The 22,757-nt window shown below is 38.2% G+C and overlaps 1 protein-coding gene across 4 annotated transcripts in view; it reads left to right on the forward strand.

Annotated features, from left to right (window-relative positions):
• FBXO36 (F-box protein 36) overlaps positions 1-22,757 on the forward strand; it is an 84,527-nt gene that overhangs the window by 31,634 nt on the left and 30,136 nt on the right. For all 4 annotated transcript variants that reach the window (XR_004136875.2, XR_004136876.2, XR_004136877.2 and 1 more), the window contains exon 2: positions 16,216-16,324. Coding sequence is in view for 1 of the 4 variants with exons in the window: in XM_031452344.2 (XP_031308204.1) it covers positions 16,216-16,324 (109 nt within the window). In the remaining 3 variants the exon portion in view is untranslated. The remainder of the gene's footprint in view (positions 1-16,215; positions 16,325-22,757) is intronic.

Raw genomic sequence — 22,757 nt, forward strand, 5'->3', positions numbered from 1 at the left:
GTTTACTACGTTAGTGTAAGCATAGATTCTGAGTGGTTAAAGCCATATACTCATCTCTTACAAGGTAACACAAATAATTGTTCTACATTACTTTGTGTTCATATTCTGGCTCTACATGTATAGTTTTGAACAAGACTATTCATTTTTTACACTCCCCTGTCCCATGCACGAATAGCTGCCTGGCTCACTACCTTGCAAGTCATTAGGATGAAATAAATATTTATTTGATTGATAAATGTATTGACTCAATAAGTAAATGGAAATGTGACCATCACTATAAACTCTTTGAGGATTTGATTCAAATCATTTTGGAAGTCTGATCATATATTGAGGGCTAAGTGTTTTGCAGAAAGTAGAGAACATTTGTTAATCCAGCAAGCCATGTGAGTGGAGGACAAATAAGATCTTTGACCAACTTTCATGACACAATAGAAGTGACTCAAACGAAGTCTTGAAGAATGAATTTTTTCAGAAGGACAAGGCAGGAGAGGACTTTCTAGGCATTGGACACTCAAGTGCAAATGTGTGGCAGTATAATCAAAACATGGTACTTCCAGACAGCTCGCTGGAGTGATGATGAGAAATGATACTGGACAGGGAGCGGGATGCTGATCATCCAAAGGCCAGTAATTTACTGCATTTGTGAGAATCTTCTACATGGAAGATGGGTTGGGCTGTGCAGCCAGGATGCTCTGGACAAGAGCTTTCAAGTTGCCAGCTATAGAAAGCATGTAGGCATGAAAACAAATGCATGAGTGGATATCAAAACATTTGAATAAAGTGTTCATGATAGCTTTTTTGCTCTTATTCTCCCTTATAATCTACAGGTCAGCAGGAAAGTCCATTAGATGTAATCCCAGGGTTTGCTATAAAATACAGGTACCATTTGTCTCCAGGGAGCAACTCAGTTTCAGGATAGGACACTAAGAGGGAACTTTGCTTGCCACGTGCATGCTTGGAAGGGCTACACAGAGCCTGCTGGGTGAGGAGCAAAGCGGTTTACTAGCTCCTATGACTCATCATCTGGCGTCAGAAAGGCTCTGATGACACCTACCCTGGCCACCCATTTAAATGGAACCCCCATTCTGTGCCCTACAACCCTATTTTATTTTCCTAGTTTATTTTTCCTCACAGCATTTACCGCATTCTAACACACTATGAAATATATCTACTTGTCTTGTTTATTGTCTGTCTCCCCTTCCTCCCCCCATAGAATGTCATCTCCATGGGGGGAAGGGTTTGTCTGTTTCACCTAAAATGGTGCAATGCCCTAGGCGCTTATGAAATGTGCAATGACTGAAGTGCTATGACTTCTCAGTGCATAGATCACACCCTATTTGGTACCAGAAGCAAAATCATAGACACTTTCCAATTGTAAATAGTAGTTTTATAAAGAAGCAGCTTACAGGTGTAGGGGCAGGCACATTCCGAAATGGGCTCTGTGAAGTGGAGTCGTAGACACCTGCGCCTTCCAGCCTGCTTAGTCACTTTTCCTGCCCATATCCAGGAAGGGTTTGGAGAAAGGGTTCCAGATTGCATTATTTTTTCCAGGCATTGTTCCGAAGATGATATTGTACTAAGGTAAAAAAAAAAAAAAAAAAAAAAGGCTCCACTTGGATCTGTGTTCAGAGCTTTTTTTTTTTCTTCTCTTGGTTTGGTCTTGTTTGTAGAGTCCTTTGAATTTCTTTGAGATTTCTAGCACACCCATCTGGCAGACACACGTAGTATTTTGGGGTCAGGCCTCTACAAAGTATGTGTTAGAATTGACTGGCGTGACCTTGACTCACACTGCCTTTCTGCACTTGGGAATGGTCCCACCATCTCCAGACTTAGAAAATTGTGGGTTTTATCAAGTTCTTTAACTGGAACTGCAAGAGTGGATCTGTGCTTCTTCTAAACCTAGGGAATGACATCTGTATTTCTGGCCTTTCCAGTTAACAAATTCCAGGAATAATTTGATAGGAAAGAAAAATTAGAATGTATCTGGTACTCTGCTAAACACATTTACACGTATCAGTTCATGTTAATCCTCCCAGAAGATATGAACAACAAGAGCGGGCAAACAGAGATTATGAACCCCGCCCAAGGTCACCCACTAGTAAATCCTCGAGCTGGAATGTCCCTCTGGGTCCAAAACACCTCCTCCAATGTACTTGAAACCTCATTTGTGCCTTCACACTGTAAGAACACAGTGACATCCCATCCAGTTTGGTATGATAACCCTTTTCAACCCTCTCATTACTTGTATGACTCTTTTTCTCCCTGAATCATAATTAAGTACTTGTGTTGGATGTCTTTTGGAAAAAAAATTTTATCATCAGTATGTGTAGTTTTCTTACTTACTCTTTTCCTTTGCACAAAATATTGTGCAGGTTTTGATTTCAGAAAATGTGCCCAGTATGAGATTGTGTTTGAGGGATAAAGGGCCACATCTTTAAACATGGTGAGGAGAAAATGACCATAATCGTGAATTCAGTAGGACCTCCAATATGATTTATTGTAATTGAATGGTTTTTAATAAAGAATATTGCTAAAGGGGAGGTGGGTATAGCTCAAGTGGTAGAGCACATGTTTAGCATGCACAAAGTCCTGTGTTCAGTCCCCAGTACCTCCTCCAAAAATAAATACATAGACCAAATACCTCTCCCACTAAAAATACAAGTTTTCAAGAATATTGCTTAAAGTTACATTTCTGAATCTCAAGACCTAGGAGAGGGAGCAAATCTAATAGCTACCACCTCTGTAGTGAACTGTCAAGTCAAAAATAGTAGTTTCTAATCCGGCATCTCTAGAATTCTGATTCCAAGATTTCAGCCAGAGAATAATAAAGGTACTAAAGCATTCTTAATCATTCTTAATGTAGTGCTATCCCTGGTTTCTGTGCCATTTTATAAAGTAAAAATGGTATTATTATTATTATTTTTATTTTTTTAAAGTAATACTTTTCCCCTAAAATCTTATATTGTTACTTTTTGCATTTATCATAATAGTCCATCTATATTTTATTTTTGAATGTAGTTGGAGGTAGGAGTTAGAAGTTCTTTCTTTTAGGTGGATGGCTTACCATATCAACACTATTTATTAAATAAATTATCCTTTTCTTCCCAAGTTGAAATAATACCTTTACCATGTACTAGTTTCCCATATACATCTGAACTTTATTCCATTCTGCCAGTATATTTGTTTATTATATACAAATGCCATACTGTTTATTTATAATCACCTTGTATTACATTTTAATATATTGCAAGGTATTAGTCTCTTTTTCCCAAGATTTCCTTGGCAATTTTCTCACATTTATTTTACCATATGAACTTTTAAAAATTTTATCCTCTTAGCAAAATAGAAAGGTGAATTCTGATTGGCGTTGCATTAGTTTTATATACTAATTTGAAAAATGGTGAGTTTCTTTTTTTATGAAATAGAAATTTCCAGTCTTAGAATATGAAATGCTTCTCAAATTGTTGGCTTTTGGACCATCAACAAAATTGAATAGTTTTTTTTTATTACATTCTATAACCTTTATGTTGGTTATTTTAAGGTATTTTGGTGTTTTAAATTATTGTGTGTGGGGTACATTTTTTCCCATATCCATTTCTAACTGCTTATATTATATAAATTATTATATTATAAATAAAAGCTATTTTAGGTATATTTCTTATATCCAGTCTTCCTATTAAATTTTTCATGAGTTTGAATAGATTCTTAGCTATCATATCTATTAAAACACCTTCTCTTCCTTTCACTTATTTTCTTATCTTATTGTACTATCTGGAAAACCAAAAGTAGTGTTGAATAATAGCGTTCCTGATTTAAATGTCAAGGCTTCAGTATTTTACCATTCAATATGATGTTTACCTGGTGTATGGACTTGTTTATTTGTGAGTGTGTGTATATAAACAGATTTTGTCATTTCATTCTGTTACTATTTACTTAGAATTTATATTAGGGATGGCTACTGAATTTTGTCAGCATTTTTGGGCATTGATTAATCTAATCCTAGGATATCTTTTCTTTACTGATGCAGTGAATTATATTGATAATTAATATTAGGAATGTAGTTTAGGAAAATATATGAGTATCCTTCAAGTATAGGAAGCCTTAATATGGGAAACCCAAAAGCCATAAAGGAAGATTTCAAGATTTAAGTATAGCTAGATAACAAGGACCTTCTGTGTAGCACAAGGAACTATATTCAATATCTTGTAATAACCCATAATGGAAAAAAATCTGAAAAAATACATATTTGTATATATATGTATAATTGAATCATTTTGCTGTACATCTGAAACATTGTAAATACCTATACTTCAACAAAAAATTAAAATTAAAAAAAAAGATTTAAGTATAGAAAAAAATGTTGTGTTTCTGAAATGGTGTAGACAGCATAAACAATGTCAGTCTGACACCTTCATCAAAGAATTCTAATCACTAATATAAAAAGAATTGATAAGAAAAAGATAATCCATAAGGGCAAGTGAAAACAACATATTGTGATCAAGCAATTCATTAATTCAACAATATTTTTTTAGCTCCTACTGTATTACTGACACTGTTCTAGATTTTGAGATAATAATGAGCAAAACAGACAAGGACTCCCAGCATCGTGGACCTTATATCCTAGTTGGGGGATTCATCTCGTAATGTGTTCTGATGATCACTCCACAGCAGCACATAGAGATCTTCCTCATTCATTTTTTAGGATGGAGAATGATAACAAGTACTCCTTTGTGTGGAGGTCAAATTTATCCCACCAGTCTCCAGTTACTGGACCCAGGTTGCTTCCAGTCTTTAGCTTTTGCCAATAATACCTGAATGGAGAACTTTATTTATTAGATCATGTGAAATTTCCCTCTCTAAACTTTTGTACCACAGTGATGAGACTACCTACTTCTCCACAGCCTTGCTAACAGTATGTCTTCAGTTTTGGATTTTGTCGGTCTGGATAGATGAGAAACAGAAAACACATACCTCAGTGTGATTTTAATATGCTTTTCTGTTTCATGACTGGAACTGAGCATCTTTTCATGCTTGTGGGCCATGTGAATTTTTCTCCTGTGAACTTGGTTTTCCTGCCTTTTGCTTTTTATTTTATTTTGTTGTTCTTTTTTAAAAATTGTATTATATATGTATTTTTTTATTGAGTTATAGTCAGTTTACAATGTTGTGTCAAGTTCTGGTACAGCAAACAGAGCACTCTTTTCGGGGTGGGGATAATTAGTTTATTATGTAATTAATTTATTTTTAAACAGAGGTATTGGGGATTGAACCCAGAACCTCATGCATGCTAAGCATTAAAATATTAATTTGTTGGTCTGTTCTCTCTTTCTACAAACTCTTTAGGAAGATTAACCCTTTATTGTGATATTAATTGTAACTGTTTTTCCCAGTTTATTTTTTTTTTTGTCTTTGTTTTGTATTTTTATTTTAAAATCAAGCCTATGGTTAAGCTTTCAATACAGTAAAAATCACCCCTAGAAGTTTCCATAAAACTTAACAAATGTATAACCACCACCTTAATAAAGATATAAGATATTTTCACCCACCCCAAAAGTTTTCTCATATCCCCTTGTGGTCAGTCTCCTTTCCCACCTCCAACCCGCCCTTCCCCCTCCACCAGTACCACTGACCTGATTTCTGTTTTGCCTTTTTCCAACATGCCCTAAATGGAATCATAGAATATATCTGGCTTCTTTCAATATCTTGTAATATTGAAATAGTACAGTGCTTTTGAGATTCAACCATGTTTTTGCATGTAACAGCAATTCTTTTTATTGCTGAGTAATATTTTGCCATATGGATGTATTTATCTGTTTACCAGTTGATGAACATTTTGGTTGTTTCCAGTTTGGAGCTATTATGAACAGAACTGCTTTAAACATTTCCATGTAAGTCTTTGCAGACTTTGCCCTGCAGAAGTTTTTTGTATTTATATAATAAAATGTATCAATCTTCTCTTTTCTAACTTTTGGATTTTGAGATATAGTTAGAAAGATAAAATAATTCATCTTTTTTTTTTCCCTTCTAGTCCTTGTATGGTCTCATTTTTTTTACATGCAGTTTTTGTTTGTTTTGTTTTAACATAGAACGGTTGATTACAAGGCCAAGCAAGGAGAACAGGAGGCTTGGCTCGAAAAATCTGAACTCTACGTGCAGATCTTTGATCTACTGGAGTTTATCGTGGTGTGAGGCATAAATCAATTTTCATTTACCAAGTGGCCATCCAGTATTCCAAAAATTCCTGAGTAGATCTTTTAAATCTGATTTTTAAAGCTCTGTTTTACAATTATTTGTAATTATTTATAATCTATTAAAAACATTTTAATTTGTTACAATTATTTGTGTTTATTATAAATATTCAACTAAGGTTAGAAATGAAAAAAAACTATTTTTCTTTAAACCTTCAAGTACAACTTACAAACCTAGTAAATTCAACTATAAATCAAGTAATTTTGGATTAAAATTAAAAACACTCATTTCCATTGTTCTTTGATTAATGTTTAATTAGCTTACACATTCAACAAATTGTAACCCCTTTAACATTTAAGCACTGTTTACAAACTTAATCAAATTACCGTAAAAATTACAAATTAAAGCCACAAACCTTATAATTCTAACACATCAAATTCTCTTAAACTTAAATAACACTGATAAACTTGATTAAATCCTCTTAAGCATTTCAATCTATATTATGAACTTAATATATTTGGTTTTCTCAAGCATTTCTAAAATCTAAAGAGACAAAATTACAAATCTAACAAAATCAAATTGTGTCTTTAAAAAGCTGTGATGAAACAAACTTAAAAATGTGGATGCTCAAACTCTTTTAAGCTTTTAAACATCTTAAAACCTTTATAAATTTAGTAGATATTCCTAAATTTAAACACTGACTACCAACTTAGTCATTTGCAGTAACTTTTGTATTTAAATTATAATGAATGTAGTATGTCAGATTCTTGACAGCATTTTAAACATCTTAAGGATACACAAAGTGCAGCTTCTAGTTAAAGTACTAGTATATATCTTCCCTCCCTCTGGCAATGCCACGAAAACAACAATTACAGGGTTTTTGTAAAGCATAAACCCACAAGGACAAAGAAAATGGGAAAGGCGACAAAGGCAACAATTTTGCTTGCTGGAAAGCAGATGTCTTACTGGGAGCTGATTTAACAGCTCTGGAAAATCTAAAACCTAAGCTAGTAGTGGAGGAGGCAGGAAGTAATCAGATTTGGGCCCCAGAACTTCAGAGCAGAGTGGCTCAGGAATGGGTGGAAACAAGTTCTTTTGAAAGCTGAGGTAAAAAAGAACCTGAAAACAGTAGGGATGCTTGACATCCTGTTTAAGATGTGGTTAGAACCACCTTCTTCTTCATCCCCTCCTCCCCTCTGCACAACCAGCAGCAGCTTTGCCTCACCCCTCAGGAGAAGACCAGAACTTTGGTCTCTGGAAGGGTAAGCTAGGGATACTGTGGACTCAGGATCCCAGACCACTGGGGACAGAAGGACTCAGAGCTGAATATGGAGCAAGGGATTAAATGAAAATCCACGTACTAACCTGGGGGATCCACTCTGGCTTCCCAGTGGCTCATAGAAAGCTGTAGGCAGCCAGGTTTATACCCTCTAGGCAGAAAGCTGGAAGATTCTTTATCAGGCCAAGAGAAGATATCTCAGGATGTTAAACCTCCAGCCAGAGAGCTTCAGCTGATCACCCTACAGTGAGGTCGTCCTCTGAATAAACCCTGCTCAAATGCCCAGAGCTTCTGATCAGATTCCTGGCACCCCATTCCTGAGTACACAAGAACAGTGAAGAACTATCAGGCTTTTGGGAAAGCCAAAACAAATTAACAACAACAACATACAGGAAATGTAATTTGGGAAAAAATAAAAACAATGCACAAAGACAAAACAAAATTCTCATCAGTAACATCCTCAGAAGGATTAGAAAATATATTGTATCCATGAAACAAGAACAGCATTCAATAAAAAAGAAACATTCAGTAAATTAAAAAGAGCTTTTAGAAAATAAAAATATAATAGGAAAAATGGAAAACTCCATAAAATATTTGGAAGATAAAATTGAGAATTGCTCCTAGAAAAAAAGAAACAAAAGTAAGAAACAGACAATGTGGGTGGTGGGGGGAAGATAAAAAATTAGACCCAGATGTCCAATATCTGGAAGAAAGGAATTCCCGAAAAAATTATACAAGAAAGTGTCCTAGGCATGAAGCATCTCCAGATTAAAAGCTATCACCAAGTACCCTGCAAAATGAACAACAAAAGAGTCATTCATTCTAGGTATCTCAAGCAGAGTCCATTGAAGAGATGGAAACCACACTTACTTCACTGGGGACAATTTATTATAAATAATTGTTAACTAATAGAAGATGGTTAACAACGTAAAAAAGGTAAAAGAGGGCAAAAACCTGTACCAAAATATTTATAGAAACTTTATTTGTAATAGCCCAAACTGAAAACACCTCTGCAGCTCAAGCATCAAAGCAGCAGTTTGAAAGAAAATCCAACGCAGGGATTTGGGGTACCAACCCTCCATGCAGTTGAAAACCCTCCTAAAACTTCACAGTCCACACTCTGTATCGGAGGTTCTGCGTCCGAGGATTTAGCCAACCTCAGATGGTGTAGTACTACAGTATATATTTAGTGAAAGAAAATCTGCCTATACATAGATCCACACAGTTCAAACCCGTTTTATTCAAGGGTCTACTGTAATATAATTGCTAAAAATAACATAATAAAATACATGTCTAGTGAAGAATAAAAGAACTCTTTCAATAGTTATAAAATAGGTGATTAAAAAAAAAACCCACTGTGTTTCAGTTTCCTTGACATAAATAAAATAATGCTGTGGCATTCAATGGATGGTCTATTAGATCTGATGAAATACGGCATTACTTCACATAAAAACATATTTAAAGGAAGAGGTTCCCAACACAGTGACAGTGTTCTAGCTCCTCCTCTCCACCGTCTGTTGGTTCTGTCTCCCCCAGGCAACACTGTTGTCAGCTCAGGCTGGCTTCCCTTATAGTCACAAAATGGCTACTGCTACGCCAGTGATCACACTGAAGCACAACAGCCAGTACCCAAAAAAGGGCTGTGTTTCTCCTTATGTATAATAAAATCTTTCCCAGAAGCTGCTGCAGACTTCTCCAGGTGTCACTTGGGGCAAAATTTTTCACATGCCCATTCCCCTGCCAAACAAACACTAGCAGTGGGGAAAATCTACCAAAAATGGCTTAAACTACTCATGTCCTGCCCCATGGAGCTAGAGATAAGATTTATACTCTGAACACAAGTGATGGAAAAGAGAGGCTACTGGACAAATCAGGGTTCATGTAGGAAGGGCAGGTGGGCGAATGAATGGTGGGTGGCAACCAACTATGTCTGCCACCGATTCCTAAGCACATTCACTGCATTTGAGGTGCATTAATTTGACTCTCCGAGGGCAACTTTATTTCTGAATTCTTTTTTTTTTATTTCATTTTTTATTGAAATGTAGTTGATTTACAATGTTAGTTTCAGGTGTACAGCAAAGTGATTCAGTTATGCATAAACATACATATATATATTTTTCAGATTCTTTTCCATTATAGCTTATTACAACATACTGAATAGTTCCCTGTGCTATACAGTAGGTCCTTGTTGTTTATCTATTTTGTATATAGTAACATGTATCTGTTAATCCCAAACTCCTAATTTATCCCTCCCCTCCACCTTTGGTAACCATAGTTTGTTTTCTGTCATTTAGTCTATTTCTGGTTTTGAAATAAAATTTGTATCATTTTTTTTCACTTCTGAATTCTTCAAGGGAAAAAACATTTCAATGTAGTCAGTTCTCCCTTATTGAACGTTTAAGTTCATTAAGGGAGGATATAACTCAGGTGGTCAAGTGGTAGAGCATGTGCTTAACATGCACAAGGTCCTGAGTTCAATCCCCATTACCTCTGTGAAAAAAATAAAAAATAAAAAGTAGTAAATAAATAAACCTAATTACACCCAAAAAAACAAAAACAAAAACAAAAAAAAGGAAAAAAAATTTCAGTTTACTCCATTCTCATTTCAGCCTTAGACTCATCTTTCCCATAATTAATAATGATGCTTTTATTCCTAATATTTAAAAATTGCTACTGTTCCAGAGGAAAATTTTCAATAGCTGAAAATCTAAATATTGCTGTTTTTAGAGAAATTGAGCCAAACATAGATACATAAGGGGACGCATATTTGATGTAAATTTGGACCAAAAGCATATCATAGTTGTTTATAGTTTAAATATGCAGTGAAATAAAATAAACTATCTTCATGATTCATACAGTTAAGAACATCCTTCTCCATTTTGGAATGCAAGTGTTTTGTGAGCTTTTGAGTAATAGTAAAAGGTAAAATCACACACAGTTTGTGCTTGGAATTCTTGCTTCTATTTCTCAGTAGGCTGTTCAGATAAAAAAATTCTTCACCTAATAAAAGATCTAATTTCATAAACTCTCCATGACACAGTATCTCAACCCCACTCATAAAATCCCCTAATTACATATGATTTCCAAAACAGGGAGCTATTCGATCTGATAGAATAACAGTAGTCTGCAGGAGAAAGCAGAAACAGTTGTGCGCTAAATTACAATCGTCTTTCCTGGACAGATCCTTAGAAAGATTCAGAATGCCCCATTTAGTATGTGGCATCTGGCAAGTCACCCTAATCCTTCATGAGCAACTGTATTAGCTGGATAGATAGATGAGTCTTTTTAATGATGCTGTTGAGAAAATACTTAGAGCAAAGAATATGCAATTCTTAATGATTACTGATGATTAGAAAAGTCAAATACAAGTCAGTGAAAAGCTGACATAAAAGTCTTTGAAGAATACGATTCAGAAAGCAGAACTTGAATGAAGTATCATTGAATATTATTAGACAGTTGATGAAAACAAAGATAAGGTTCTGACTGTAAGTATTTGGGGCTGAGTGTGTTTTTATAAATACGAAGGACTGACCAGCATGGGAACAAGAGGGTAAGGGAGAAGGAAGAAGCAAGGACCCTCCCCCACGGAGCTCACGTGCTGGCGTCCGTGTCTGGTATCTAGCTGGGCACTCTGGATTCATCCCTCCAAAATTCCCTCCCTCCACAATTCAGTAAGGTGGGCACTGTGGTTATTTCCATTTTGGAGATGAAGAAACTGAGGTTAAAAGAGATTAAGGCATTTGCCCAAAGTAAATGACAGAAACCAGGGTTTAAACTCAGACCGTTCTAACATTGGAGTCTCCACTTTTGTCCCAGCAGCAGGGTTTTTCAGCTGGTGAAGAGGTGGGAGCAGCAGCCTCTGACCCGGGGGACTCGGGTTGGGGCATGTATTGTCCCAAACCCTCTCAGGTGCTGAGACGCTGCCTGAGCCTGCCTTTTCCCCGTGCCCCCCGGGGGGCCGCCTCATGAGTCTCCTGGCGGGGGGAAAAGGACCAAGCTCTAGGGACCTCCACTGGGTGAATGACAACTACCTCATCGTCTTGCCTTAATTATTTGTGCAGAAGAGTTGTCAAGGGGATTAAGGAGGAATCTTAGACCTCTCTTTTTAAAGTAAGCTCAATTTTCAAGTTTATTAAAAACATTCACTAGAGACATGATCTCTATAAAATAGGATAAATTTAAATAAAATTCTGAAAGATTTTTCACGGGTCACATGATTTCTATTAAGATACCAAATAATGGTGTGTATCCTATAACGAGGCTGCCTGCCTGCCCTTCCTGGGGAGAGTATGAGGCGATGAAAGAAAACTAGACTCTTTCTAGGTCAGCCTCTTCCTGGGCGAGAGGAGCTTGGGCAAGTTATTTAACTCCTCTGCGGTCGGCTTCCTCATCCATAAAAAGGCAGTCATGCACTGCTCACAGGTGGTTGGGAGACTGAGGAAACCCATGTTCCGGCCAGATCTAAACAGTCACAAAACCCCTGGGAAGTTCCTCTGTGGCTTTTCTTGTAGGCAAGACTGTTCCTTAACAAAACAATCACGGTTGAGAAGACGTTCAAAATAGTATTTACAGGTTTTAAGGTTTTCAAAAGAGAGATACATATGTGACAGTGACTTTCTATGTATTATGACTTAAAATAAGCAAATACCATGATAGTTGGTACCCAATTCACAAATATTTGGGGGATACATCTTAGCTCAGCTTCCTTCAAGCTGTATCTGTCGTGTGAGAGAGTTGCATTTACTGCCAAGCTGAGGCTCCTTCCCCCTGCACATGTAAATATTTTCCTTTAAGTATTTGGAGCAGTGGTGTATACACTTTTGAGCCTTTTAAGAAATGATTAACATCAATTTATGTTATTAATTACTTTCTACAAATTATTTAATCAGCCACAGAGTATTCCATCATCTAAATGTGCCCTAATTATTTGAATAGTCCCAACTATTGGACCCTTATGTCAGTACTGATATTTTTTCTTTTTTTCTTCTTTTTTTTTTTTTTTTTTTTGCAGGGGGATGTAATTAAGTTTATTTATTTATTTATTTTTACAGGCCGTACTGGGGATTGAACCCAGGAACTTGTGCATGCTAAGCATACACTCTGCCACCTGAACTATACTCTCCCCGACCTGATTTTTTTATTACCATAATTAACCTATGATGAGCACTCATATAAAAAATGTTGCACACATCTCTGATAAATTCCTTAGGAGTAGGACGTCCAGGTCAAAGGGCATGGATGATTTTAAGCTTTTTAATAGATACTGCCAAACCAATTTACACTCCTCTCAGTGGGCTCCCATTTTTCCTTGTCTTCACCATTATTGGGTTTTGTTGCCTAAAAAAAAAAAACCCAAAAAACCAACAAAAAAAAAAAACTTTACTAATTTGAGAGACAATACTTGGTAGAAAATATCTAATATATATATTTTTAATGAGTACAATAATAGAACCTTGACTAGGCTAAGTTGTGATGAGCAGCAGATTTCTGTGTCTCGCTCTATAGAGATGGTCTGATGAGTCACAGCATAAAGGTTGTCTATGAAGAAAACTTCATGACTCAGAACAAACCCTGTGTTTACCAGTTAGGAGTGAGGAGGCTTGCATTCTGGTTCTAGCCAGCACTGGTTCCTTAGGCAAGTGTTACATTCTCAGTCATTTACTTGAAATACCTCAGAGGAGCCAGTAGGATGTTTGTGTGTACAAGGTCACTTGAGTTTGTGCCCTGAGGATACTCCCTCCGGAGGCCATTATGGCAAGCACTTCAAATATTACCTTCTAAATCAGTACCAGAGGGTTCACAAATTAGCAGAAGGAATGTCAGAAATAATTTTTAATGGATGAAATGAATGATGGGTAAGATATGAGGCTGGCAAGTAAGGTTGTACAAGCGTCTCTCTGCCTATTTTTAAAACAACATAAGAAGGAAGCTCAGTAACCAAATGTTACTGGTGTGGTACCCTGTCTAGAACTCCATTCATTTCAAAATCTTCCACTTAACCCGCTATTTGGTGGTTGCTTGATCTGGCTAGAGGGGTAACTGATTATGTCATTACAATTTAAGTGCGCTTGCCCCAGAGAGAAACTCCCCTGTGACGGTTCCAGTAGAGTGCCAAGGTGGACAGGGAGGGGACACTCCACTGAGCTTCCAGAAGTGTTTTCCTGTGGCGTCTGTCCTTCTCATGTCAGAGTTCACTCCAAGTCTGGCCTTCATTGTGATATAACATCTGGTCGTACGGTTGGAGGGAAGGACACCTATCATTTTTAACTTAACCTCTTTGAAATATTTTCCTTATTTACATGAGTTCCAGGAAGTAGACTAAATTATTTCTGACTTCCCAGCTAGTTCTAAAGGTTCTAGATTATGTGCTAAAGAACATCACATTAGATTCAGACTCCCTGGCATCTTCATCCAATAAAAAGGAAATACTTATAATATTTAATACCAATTTCAATGATACTTACTAGAAGGAAATGAAAGGGAAAACTGAAGTGCAGAGAAATTAAATAAATTGTCGAGGTATGTCTTCATTCCAAAATGCATGCTCTTTTTACTATAATACCTGATACCTTTTCCTATAGATTGAATTTTATCCCCTCTTAGATTCTTATGTGGAAACCTTAGCCCTTAATCTAACTGTATTTGTAGATAGAGCTTTTCAAGAACTGATTAAGGTTAAATGAGGTCATAAGGGTCGGGCCCTAATCCAATATGACTGAGGTCCTCATAAGAAGAGGAAGAGACACCAGGGAGGCACATGCTCAGAGGAAAGGCCATGTGAGGACACGGCGAGAAAGTGGCACCTGCAAGCCAGGAAGAGATGCCTCAGGAGACACCAAACTGGCCCACACCTTGATCTTGGACTTCCAGGCCCTAGAACTATAAGGAAATAAATTTCTGTTGTTCAAGGCTCCTAGTCTGTGTTATTTTTTTAATGGCAGCCCCAGCAGACTGATATACCCTGAACTCCACGGAGATAGGCAAGAAAGATTCTTAAGAGGATGATTTCAGTGAGTCTCGTGTTTAGAAAAAACAAAAGGGGCCGACTAAGGGGTTTTCTGAAAGGAATCAGCTACCACAATTTTGTGAGATTATGGAGTTTTGTAACTTACGTATATATTTTCCCCTCAGCTCCTGTAGAGATGAGCAACAAAATTGAAATGAAAAGCACCCTTTAATTCATCCAACAAGTATTTACTGAAGATCTGCTTTCTGTTGGGCAGGGTGCTAGGTAAGATGGCGGAAAAAAACTCTTCTTCCCTGAGGGACCATCTTTCAGACATGAGGAGTGGGGAGTGGCTGGGGAGACATTAGGGCAGGGGGAGGTAGTTCTAGAAGGGGAGGAAAGCTGGCTGAGGCCAGGCCTGCAGGCAAGGGGAAAGGAGTGAGGAAAAACAGAAGTTGTGCAGTTCAAAGGCTGGTGGGATGGGGCTTCCCAGACCAGCACCAAGCAGAGCCTTCAGAAGTGGGCAGAGAACTGGTAGAGACAAGGGCAGTGGCCAAAGGAGGTGCAGCCAGGACCTGTGAGACCACAGGGAGTAATGGGTGAGCATGGATGGGGGAGAAGAAATTAAATAAAGGGAGGCCCCTTAGCAAGTTTCACCTGCTTAACAGTTTTGCTTTGGATGGAACCTGTCTGAACATCATTTTAACCTTACATGTTACGGCCAGTGAGGGAAGATTCCAGAACTAGGAGGCAAACCAGTTTCTCAGCACTGTCAGTCTCCTTTCCCATCTTTTCCCTCAGAGCCCTAGTGTAGACTGAGTCTCATTGACACTGCCATGAAATCAACATAGAACTGAAGTGCGGTCCATAACCACGGAAACGAGGTTTGCTTCCGGTAAACCAAAAGGCTCCTACAAGTCAGACGCACACCCAGCAGATCCATTACCAAGAAGTGTCCTCGGTAATGACACTTTCATGCATCAATCAAGGCCTAAGGGTGCTTTTCCTGGCCCTGTCCAAGTGCCTGTCGCTCTCCATGAGAAAAGTATCCACTCAACGGGTCTGCCCTTTAGACAGGGAAGGGAGGAGGAGACCTGAGCAATTACTTTGGGATTATTTCCCGAAGGTAGAGAATCTCTATTCTCAGAGATCTTTGAGAAACAGCCATTTGGCTCTGGGTGATTTAAACATCAGTTGACTTGATTTTTTTTTTTCTGAGCAAACAAATTTAATTTATTCCAACTTATTTATAAACTAGTAAGTTTATATTGTGATACCTGATTCATAACTAAGTTTTTATTTTTTATTTTTTACACATTTATTATGGTATGATTCCTATATAGGAAACGACACATATTTCAGATACACAATTTGATGAATTTTGATAGGTGTATACACCAATGAAACCACCACTGCAATCAAGACAATTAACATTTCCATCACTCCCCAAGAGGTGCAAATTTTGAATTCCCAATTTATCCTTTCCCACCCCCTTTATACCTGGTAACCATAAGTTTGTTCTCTATGTCTGTGAGTCTGTTTGACTTGATAGATTTTTAAAATACCTTCCTGAACTTTGATTTTGTGACCCTAATCTCTAAGGAAAATGTTCACTGATGCACAGACCTCACTTCTAATTTGATGTGATCTCAGTTTGTGAAGTTATAACTGATGTTGGACACACAGCCTTATGCTCCTGCCATGACAGTGATTTAAAAAAAAAAAAAATCCCAGGTCTAAACGCAGCTGTTGGTATTGAAATCTGTTTAATTCATCTCACCTTCTATCTGTTCAATCACAGGTAATTTTTAGATGGTGGAAGATCTCTCTGAGGAGCGAGTATCGATCAACAAAACCTGGAGAAACAAAAGAAACTCATGAAGACTTCCTAGAGAATTCACATCTTCAGAGTAAGAAAGGGAGCATATTATACACTTATGCTGTTAAATTCTTTTTAGTTAGTGACAGATTTTGTCAGAGAAGTATCAGATTTGAAATACTGATATGTAATTCTGTGCTTAATTAGATATAACAGATATAAATAGAACATTGGGTTCTTAAAAAACAAAATTATCAACATAACCTGAAATTTCTTTTGGAAAAAAACTTAAAGTATTTAAGTTTCCAAGTTAGCTTGTAGGTTTCATTAATAATCTTAAATCGTGTAGTAAATAATTTTCTGTCCTAATATCTAATCAAAATGGGTTTCCTTTAATTAAAAAGAAGCTAAAAGATCATTGAAAATATAAATTATCAGATCCTTGAATTCATATGCATTTTGGCATTCACTTAAAATTTCTACCATTTCTTTTAATATCAAGGTTTGCTTAATCAGCAATAATTTCTTTAAAAATTTTCATTTTTTCTTTTATTGAAATACAGTTGCCAAGCAGCAGTCTTAATCTAGTAGCACTTGAACTTGTTATGAGAAATAGCCCTTCAATTTCCCCTTGGCTTTCTTCCTTCTCATTGTGAAAATTTCAAGCATAAAATGTAGACAAAATGGTTTTTCAAAAAACTCCCGTGCACCCATAACCCAGCTTCAACAATACTCAAAATGTGGCCAGAACTTACACAAACCTGCTGTTTCCCTTGATTCTTTTGAAGCAAATCTCAGTTGTTACATCATTTCATCCTAAATGACTTCAGTGTATGTCTCTAAAAGGACTCTCTTTAAATTCTTTAATAATTATTCCTTAATAATAAAAATTTAAAGCTGAAGTCACTTTAGAGATTCATATTTTATTAGGAGTAGTTAACAATGTTATTAATATTAATAGCAACCGCTTTCACATACACATTCCCATTTTATCGTTACAATATTCTCATGAAATAGTATTATCTCCATATCTCAAATGAGATTCAGAAAGGATATGGCTTTCCAGGGTCCCACAGCTAACTACTGATATTGCCAGGCCTAAGCATTGAGAGTCAAAAAAAAACCTCTTATTTATTTTTGTAAAATTATTTTTTGGGGAGAGGAGGGAGGTAATTAGGTTTATTTATTTATTTGGAGGTAATTAGGTTTACTTATTTATTTATTTTTAGAGGAAGTACTAGGGATTGAACCCAGGACCTCATGCAGGCTAAGCAACTGCTTTTACCACTTGAGCTATACGTCCCCTACCACTAAAAAAATCTTATTTTTAAAAGGCACACTCTGAGTGGACTTTGATAGAACAGCGTTCTTAAAGACTTTCTATTATTTAACATTATAGCCTTTAATAGTTGTTTTTTGGTTTGGTTTGGTTTGCTTCCTTAAATAGTTAAACATCTGAATTGATGGCTCTCAATTTGTGATATTGTACACATCTCATTTCATAGAAAGCATTTATAAAATTTATTATTGGCTTGAAAAGAACCATGGTGAAGAAAGACTGTCCACTTTTCGTTGAATAAAAATCTGTCCAGGCAGGTCTCACTTATTTAATTGTGGGATAGGTTCCTGCCCAGATAGCTATAAAGTAAGCTTCTATAAAACACAGCTCCATTCTATTTTCTAAGCCCAATAGGACCTAACCCAGAGCGGTATGTCTAGGGAGTGCTGAATATTCATTGCCAGCCCGTGGGATTTTCTGATTGACTTTGACAGAAACCTGGAGATAGGGGTTTGGGCCAGAGAGATGGGAGGTGATTGTCTTTTGACTAGAGGCTTAAGGGCCAAGCCCTCACCTGTCTCTTGCTTGCCCTACGTGTCTCCAACACCCCCCCCCCCATAAAGCACTGAGGATGGGGGTGGGACGACATCACCTTCAGGGTGACCACTTGTGGGTTTGCTGATCCTGGAAGAATAGGCAATAAAGCAGGAATTTACGAGTCTGACAGAGGCCCTGCTTCCTGCTGGCTTCCCTCCAGCCTGGAGAGAGCAGTTGAGGATTTCAGTCAAGGAGTCCACCCAAACAGCCTTTTAAAATTGCAGTTTTGAGTGCTGCATTTCCTGCCAGGAGATACCAAATTAAATCAGCCTGGCAAGTTCAAAGGCGTCTGTGTCTCACTTTTCAGACTTCCTACAGCACTGGAGTCCTGGCAGAGGGAAAAATCCCTAGCCACAATGTTGTTCATCCTCCTCCTCCCTCTTGGTTCTTGGGAAAGCCTTCAGGATCCTTCCGAAAGCCCTCTGCCAGGGCTGCGCTGTGGCACAAAGAGGGCTCACGGGTCCTTGACCAGGTTTGAATCTGCTGCCTCCACCTGGCTGGCTGTGTAGACGCCCTCTGTCAGCCCATTTCCTCCTCATCTGTGGGGTCAAACGCTGCCTCTGTGTGGTGTCTGTGAGATTCAATGACCTGACACGTGAAAGGTATTTAGGACAGCGTGGGGCACAGAATCAGCTCTTAATCATTGTTTGTTGTAAAGTCTATGATGTTTGGATATATTTTTTCCCACCCTCTCCTTATTATATTCCCAAGATCCCTCCAAGGTGTTTTCATCCAGAGGTCTTCCCCTTATATCCTAAACACTGGCATCACGTCTCTAGAAGTCTGGGTCGGCCATGGTGCTGATCCTGACAGAGGACCCGCACTTGGGACTCCTGCTCCCTGGGCCTCTCAGCAGCACTAGTCCAGGGGTGACATTTTCTTCCCTGGCTTCCGCGAGCACCTTGCTCTTGGTTCTCCTTCCACCTCGCTGGCCTTTTCTCCGTGTCCTCACTTGTTCCTCCTCATCTCCCCAAATCTAAGTGTTGGGGCCCCGGGTTCAGCTCCTGTGCCTCGTCTTCTTGTCTCTCATCAGTCTGTACTACTCCCTGGGGAATCGGATCCAGGCTCTGGCTTCAAATGCCACCCATAAATGGGTAAGTCCCAAACTGGGATCTCCAGCCTGCACCTCTCCCTGAACTTCCACACTCAGATATTTATCCAGTTGCTCCTCTGACATCTCCACTTGAGTACTGAATAGGCTCTCAAAGGTAGCACATCCAAAAATAGCTCCTGATCCTCCCCCTGCCAAAATAAGGCCAAAAATTTCTAAAGTTATCCATGGTTCCTTTCTTTCCCTTCTTTACATGCTAGATCGAATCCGACAACAAAACAAGAATCTGAACTCTGGTTGGCAGCCTCCGAGATGATTCCCAAAGATGCCCACCTCCCAGCGTTCACAGTCTGCTGTGATCCCCTCCCACACTGTACCCGGGTCAGTCTGTGGGACCAAAAGAACTTGGCAGAAGTGATGGCGTGCCCCTTTTGAGATTAAGTTATAAATAACACTGCAACGCCTGTCTTTTCTTCCTTTTCCTCTTTCTCTTTCTCTTTCATCACTTGCTCTGGGGGAAGCCAGCTGCCACGTGGTGAGGAACTGAGGCCTCCAGCCAACAGCCATGCACGTGAGCTTTCTCAGAAGTGAATCCTATAGCCTGGGTCAAGGCCTCAGATGATGAAGACTCAGGTGATGTCTTGACTGTAACCTCGTGAGACACTGGCCCTGAGTGAGAACCGCCCGGCTAAGCCACTCCCAGATACCTGAACCTCAGAACTGTGAGATAATAAATGCTTGTCATTTTAAGCCAGTAAATTTGGGGATAACTTGTTATGCAGCAATAGATAACTAATAAATGAATGCTTCTCACCAACTCCAACTCTGGTCCACCAATGATAGCCTCTCTCCTAGATCATTGAACTAGCCTTCTAACTGGTCTCACTCCTCCCACCCTCTCCCCAGAAGACTTTGCTCTCAGCACAGCAGTCAGAATCAGCCTTTCAAAATATACAGCAGGTCACTTTACTTCTCTGCTTCAAATCCTCCAGTGGCTTCCTGTCTCATGTAGGGTAAAAATCCAAGCTTGCAGTGATCTTCAGCCCCTCTCCCCTCCTTCCCACTCTCCCTCAGGCACACTGACCTTCCTGGTGTTTTATGCACAAACCACGCATGCTTCTACCTCAGGGCCTTTGCACTTTCTTTTCCCCTTGCTGAGAATATGTTAAAAAAAAAAAAGAAGAATGTATTTTCTCAGATATTCCTATGATTTGCTCTTCATTAATTTCTCCGCTAAAACCACCTTATTAGAAAGTGTTTCCCCGAACCTTGTGTAGAAAATCACCACTCCCCCTTTACCTCGGAATATCGTATCTCCTATGACTATCACCACATGATCTACTCTGTTCCTTGTTTATTTCTTGTCTGTCTCCATCACTAGAATGTATGCTCCGTTATGGTGGAGACTTTGCTTTGCTTACTGGTGGGTCTTTGGCACTCACATGGAACAATGCCTGCTACATAGCTCAGTAAATATTTGTTGTATGATTTATCTGAGCAAACTCCGAGAGAGTGGGACAAGGTAAACTCTAAAACAGGTCCTTCTAAGCTATAACTGCTTCTAACAGAGTTCAGGTTTCTGATCAATAGTTTATTCCAGAGGGGGAATATCTTACACCAAGATTAAAATCACACTACCAGACTGATAATTTTAAAGTATTTTTTCAAGCTCAGGGACCATGTCTTATTCGTCATTCTGTTCCCAAGATCAGGGGCATGGTAGGCACTTAGTGTATGTTTGTTAAAATAAATGAATAAAGATACATTTTCTGATAAAGTAATATTGTTTAAAATAATGAATACAAAATCCCTGTGCTCAAACTGTATTTTCATGACTCTAAATTTATTTAAGAGCACAGGAGTAAATTTTAGAACTTACTAGTATTTTCCTACTCTGAGTGGTTATAAGTAGCACTAAAGGAATATATATTATGTATATTACTATATATATAATAGATAAACAACAAGGTCCTACTGTATAGCACAGGGAGATATATTCAGTACCTTGTAATAACCTATAATGAAAAAGCATATGAAAAGGAATATGTATATAACTGAATCACTGTGCAGTCCACCAGAAATTAACACATTATTCATTGACTATACTTTAATAATAATAGAAAAAAGGAATAAATCACATTAGACTGCATGACTTAAAGAACAGAAGTTTATGTTCTCGAAATTCTGGAGGCTAGTCAAGATCAAGGCGCTGGCAGGGCTGGTTTCTTCTAAGGCCTCTCTCGCTGGCTGGCAGATGGCCACCTCTCTGCATCCTCACGTGGGCTTTCCTCTGTGTGCCTGCACCTCCCGGGTGTCTGGGTGTCCAGATTTCCTTGTCTTGTAAGAATACCAGTCATGTTGGATTAGAGCCCGTCCATATGACCTAATTTAACCTAATTACCGCTTTAAAGGCCCATCTCCCAGTACAGACCCACTCAAAGGTACTGGGGTTTAGGGCTCAAACCCCTAGGGTCTAGACTCCCCTTAGAGTCTAGGGGAGGTAAGGAGGGCACAGTTCAGCCCATAACAAAATTCATACTTTGCATGGAGATAATTTCCTGTAATCTGTAAGCAGAGTATATCTTTATTAAATTAATAATTAATGATTGTATTGGTTTCCTATTGCTGGTGTAACAAATTACCTCAAATTTAGTGGCTTAAATGATAAAAAAAATGTATTATATTTCTGGAGTTCAGAAGTCTCATTGGGCTAAAATCAAAGTGTTGGTAGGACTGTGTCCCTTCTGGAGGTTCTAGGGGAGATTCCACTTCTTTGCCTTTCTTCAGGTTCTAAAAGCCAATTCCTTGGCTCCTGGGCTCTTCCTTCATATTCAAAGCTAGCAATGGCTGGTCCGGTCTTTCTCACCCTGACACTGTTCTCATGTTCACATCTCCTTCTCTGACTCTGACTCTCCTGCCTCCCTCAAATTTTCCTTCTAAGGACCCTTGTGATTACACTGGGCCCTCCCAGTTCATCCAGGGTTATCTCCCTATGTAAAGATCTTCAATCACATCTGAAAAGTCCCTTTTTCCCTGTAAGGTCACAGGTTCTAGAGATTAGGATATAGGACATCTTTTAGGGGAAGGGAGGGTTAAGGGCATTATTCTGCCTACCACAATGATACATGTTACAACAACCTAAATTGTAAAATCAAAACATTGCTGATTTTTTTTTCCAGACTTACATTTTTAAAAGGCAAAACTCATGTGTTTATTATTTTGAAAGCCATTCATATACTATAAAGTATAGAGAACTGTTAACTTGGCAATTAAGAGTGCTGCTTGTAGTGGGAGGGTATAGCTCAAGTGGTAGAGCGCATGCTTAGCATGAACAAGGTCCTGGGTTCAATCCCAGTACCTCCTCTAAAAATAAATAAATAAGTAAACCTAATTACTTCCCTCCTAAAATAAATAAATAAAAGTACAACACATTTAAAAAAAATTATTAAAAAAAAAAGAGGGCTGCTTGCAGTATTTACAATAGCCAAGACATGGAAGCAAACTAAATGTCCATTGACAGATGATTGGATAAAGAATTTGTGGTATATGTAAACAATGGAATACTACTCAGTCATAAAAACAGAATGAAATAATGCT

This window comes from Camelus dromedarius, chromosome 4, assembly GCF_036321535.1.
Source record: "Camelus dromedarius isolate mCamDro1 chromosome 4, mCamDro1.pat, whole genome shotgun sequence".
Classification (NCBI taxonomy): Eukaryota; Metazoa; Chordata; class Mammalia; order Artiodactyla; family Camelidae; genus Camelus; species Camelus dromedarius.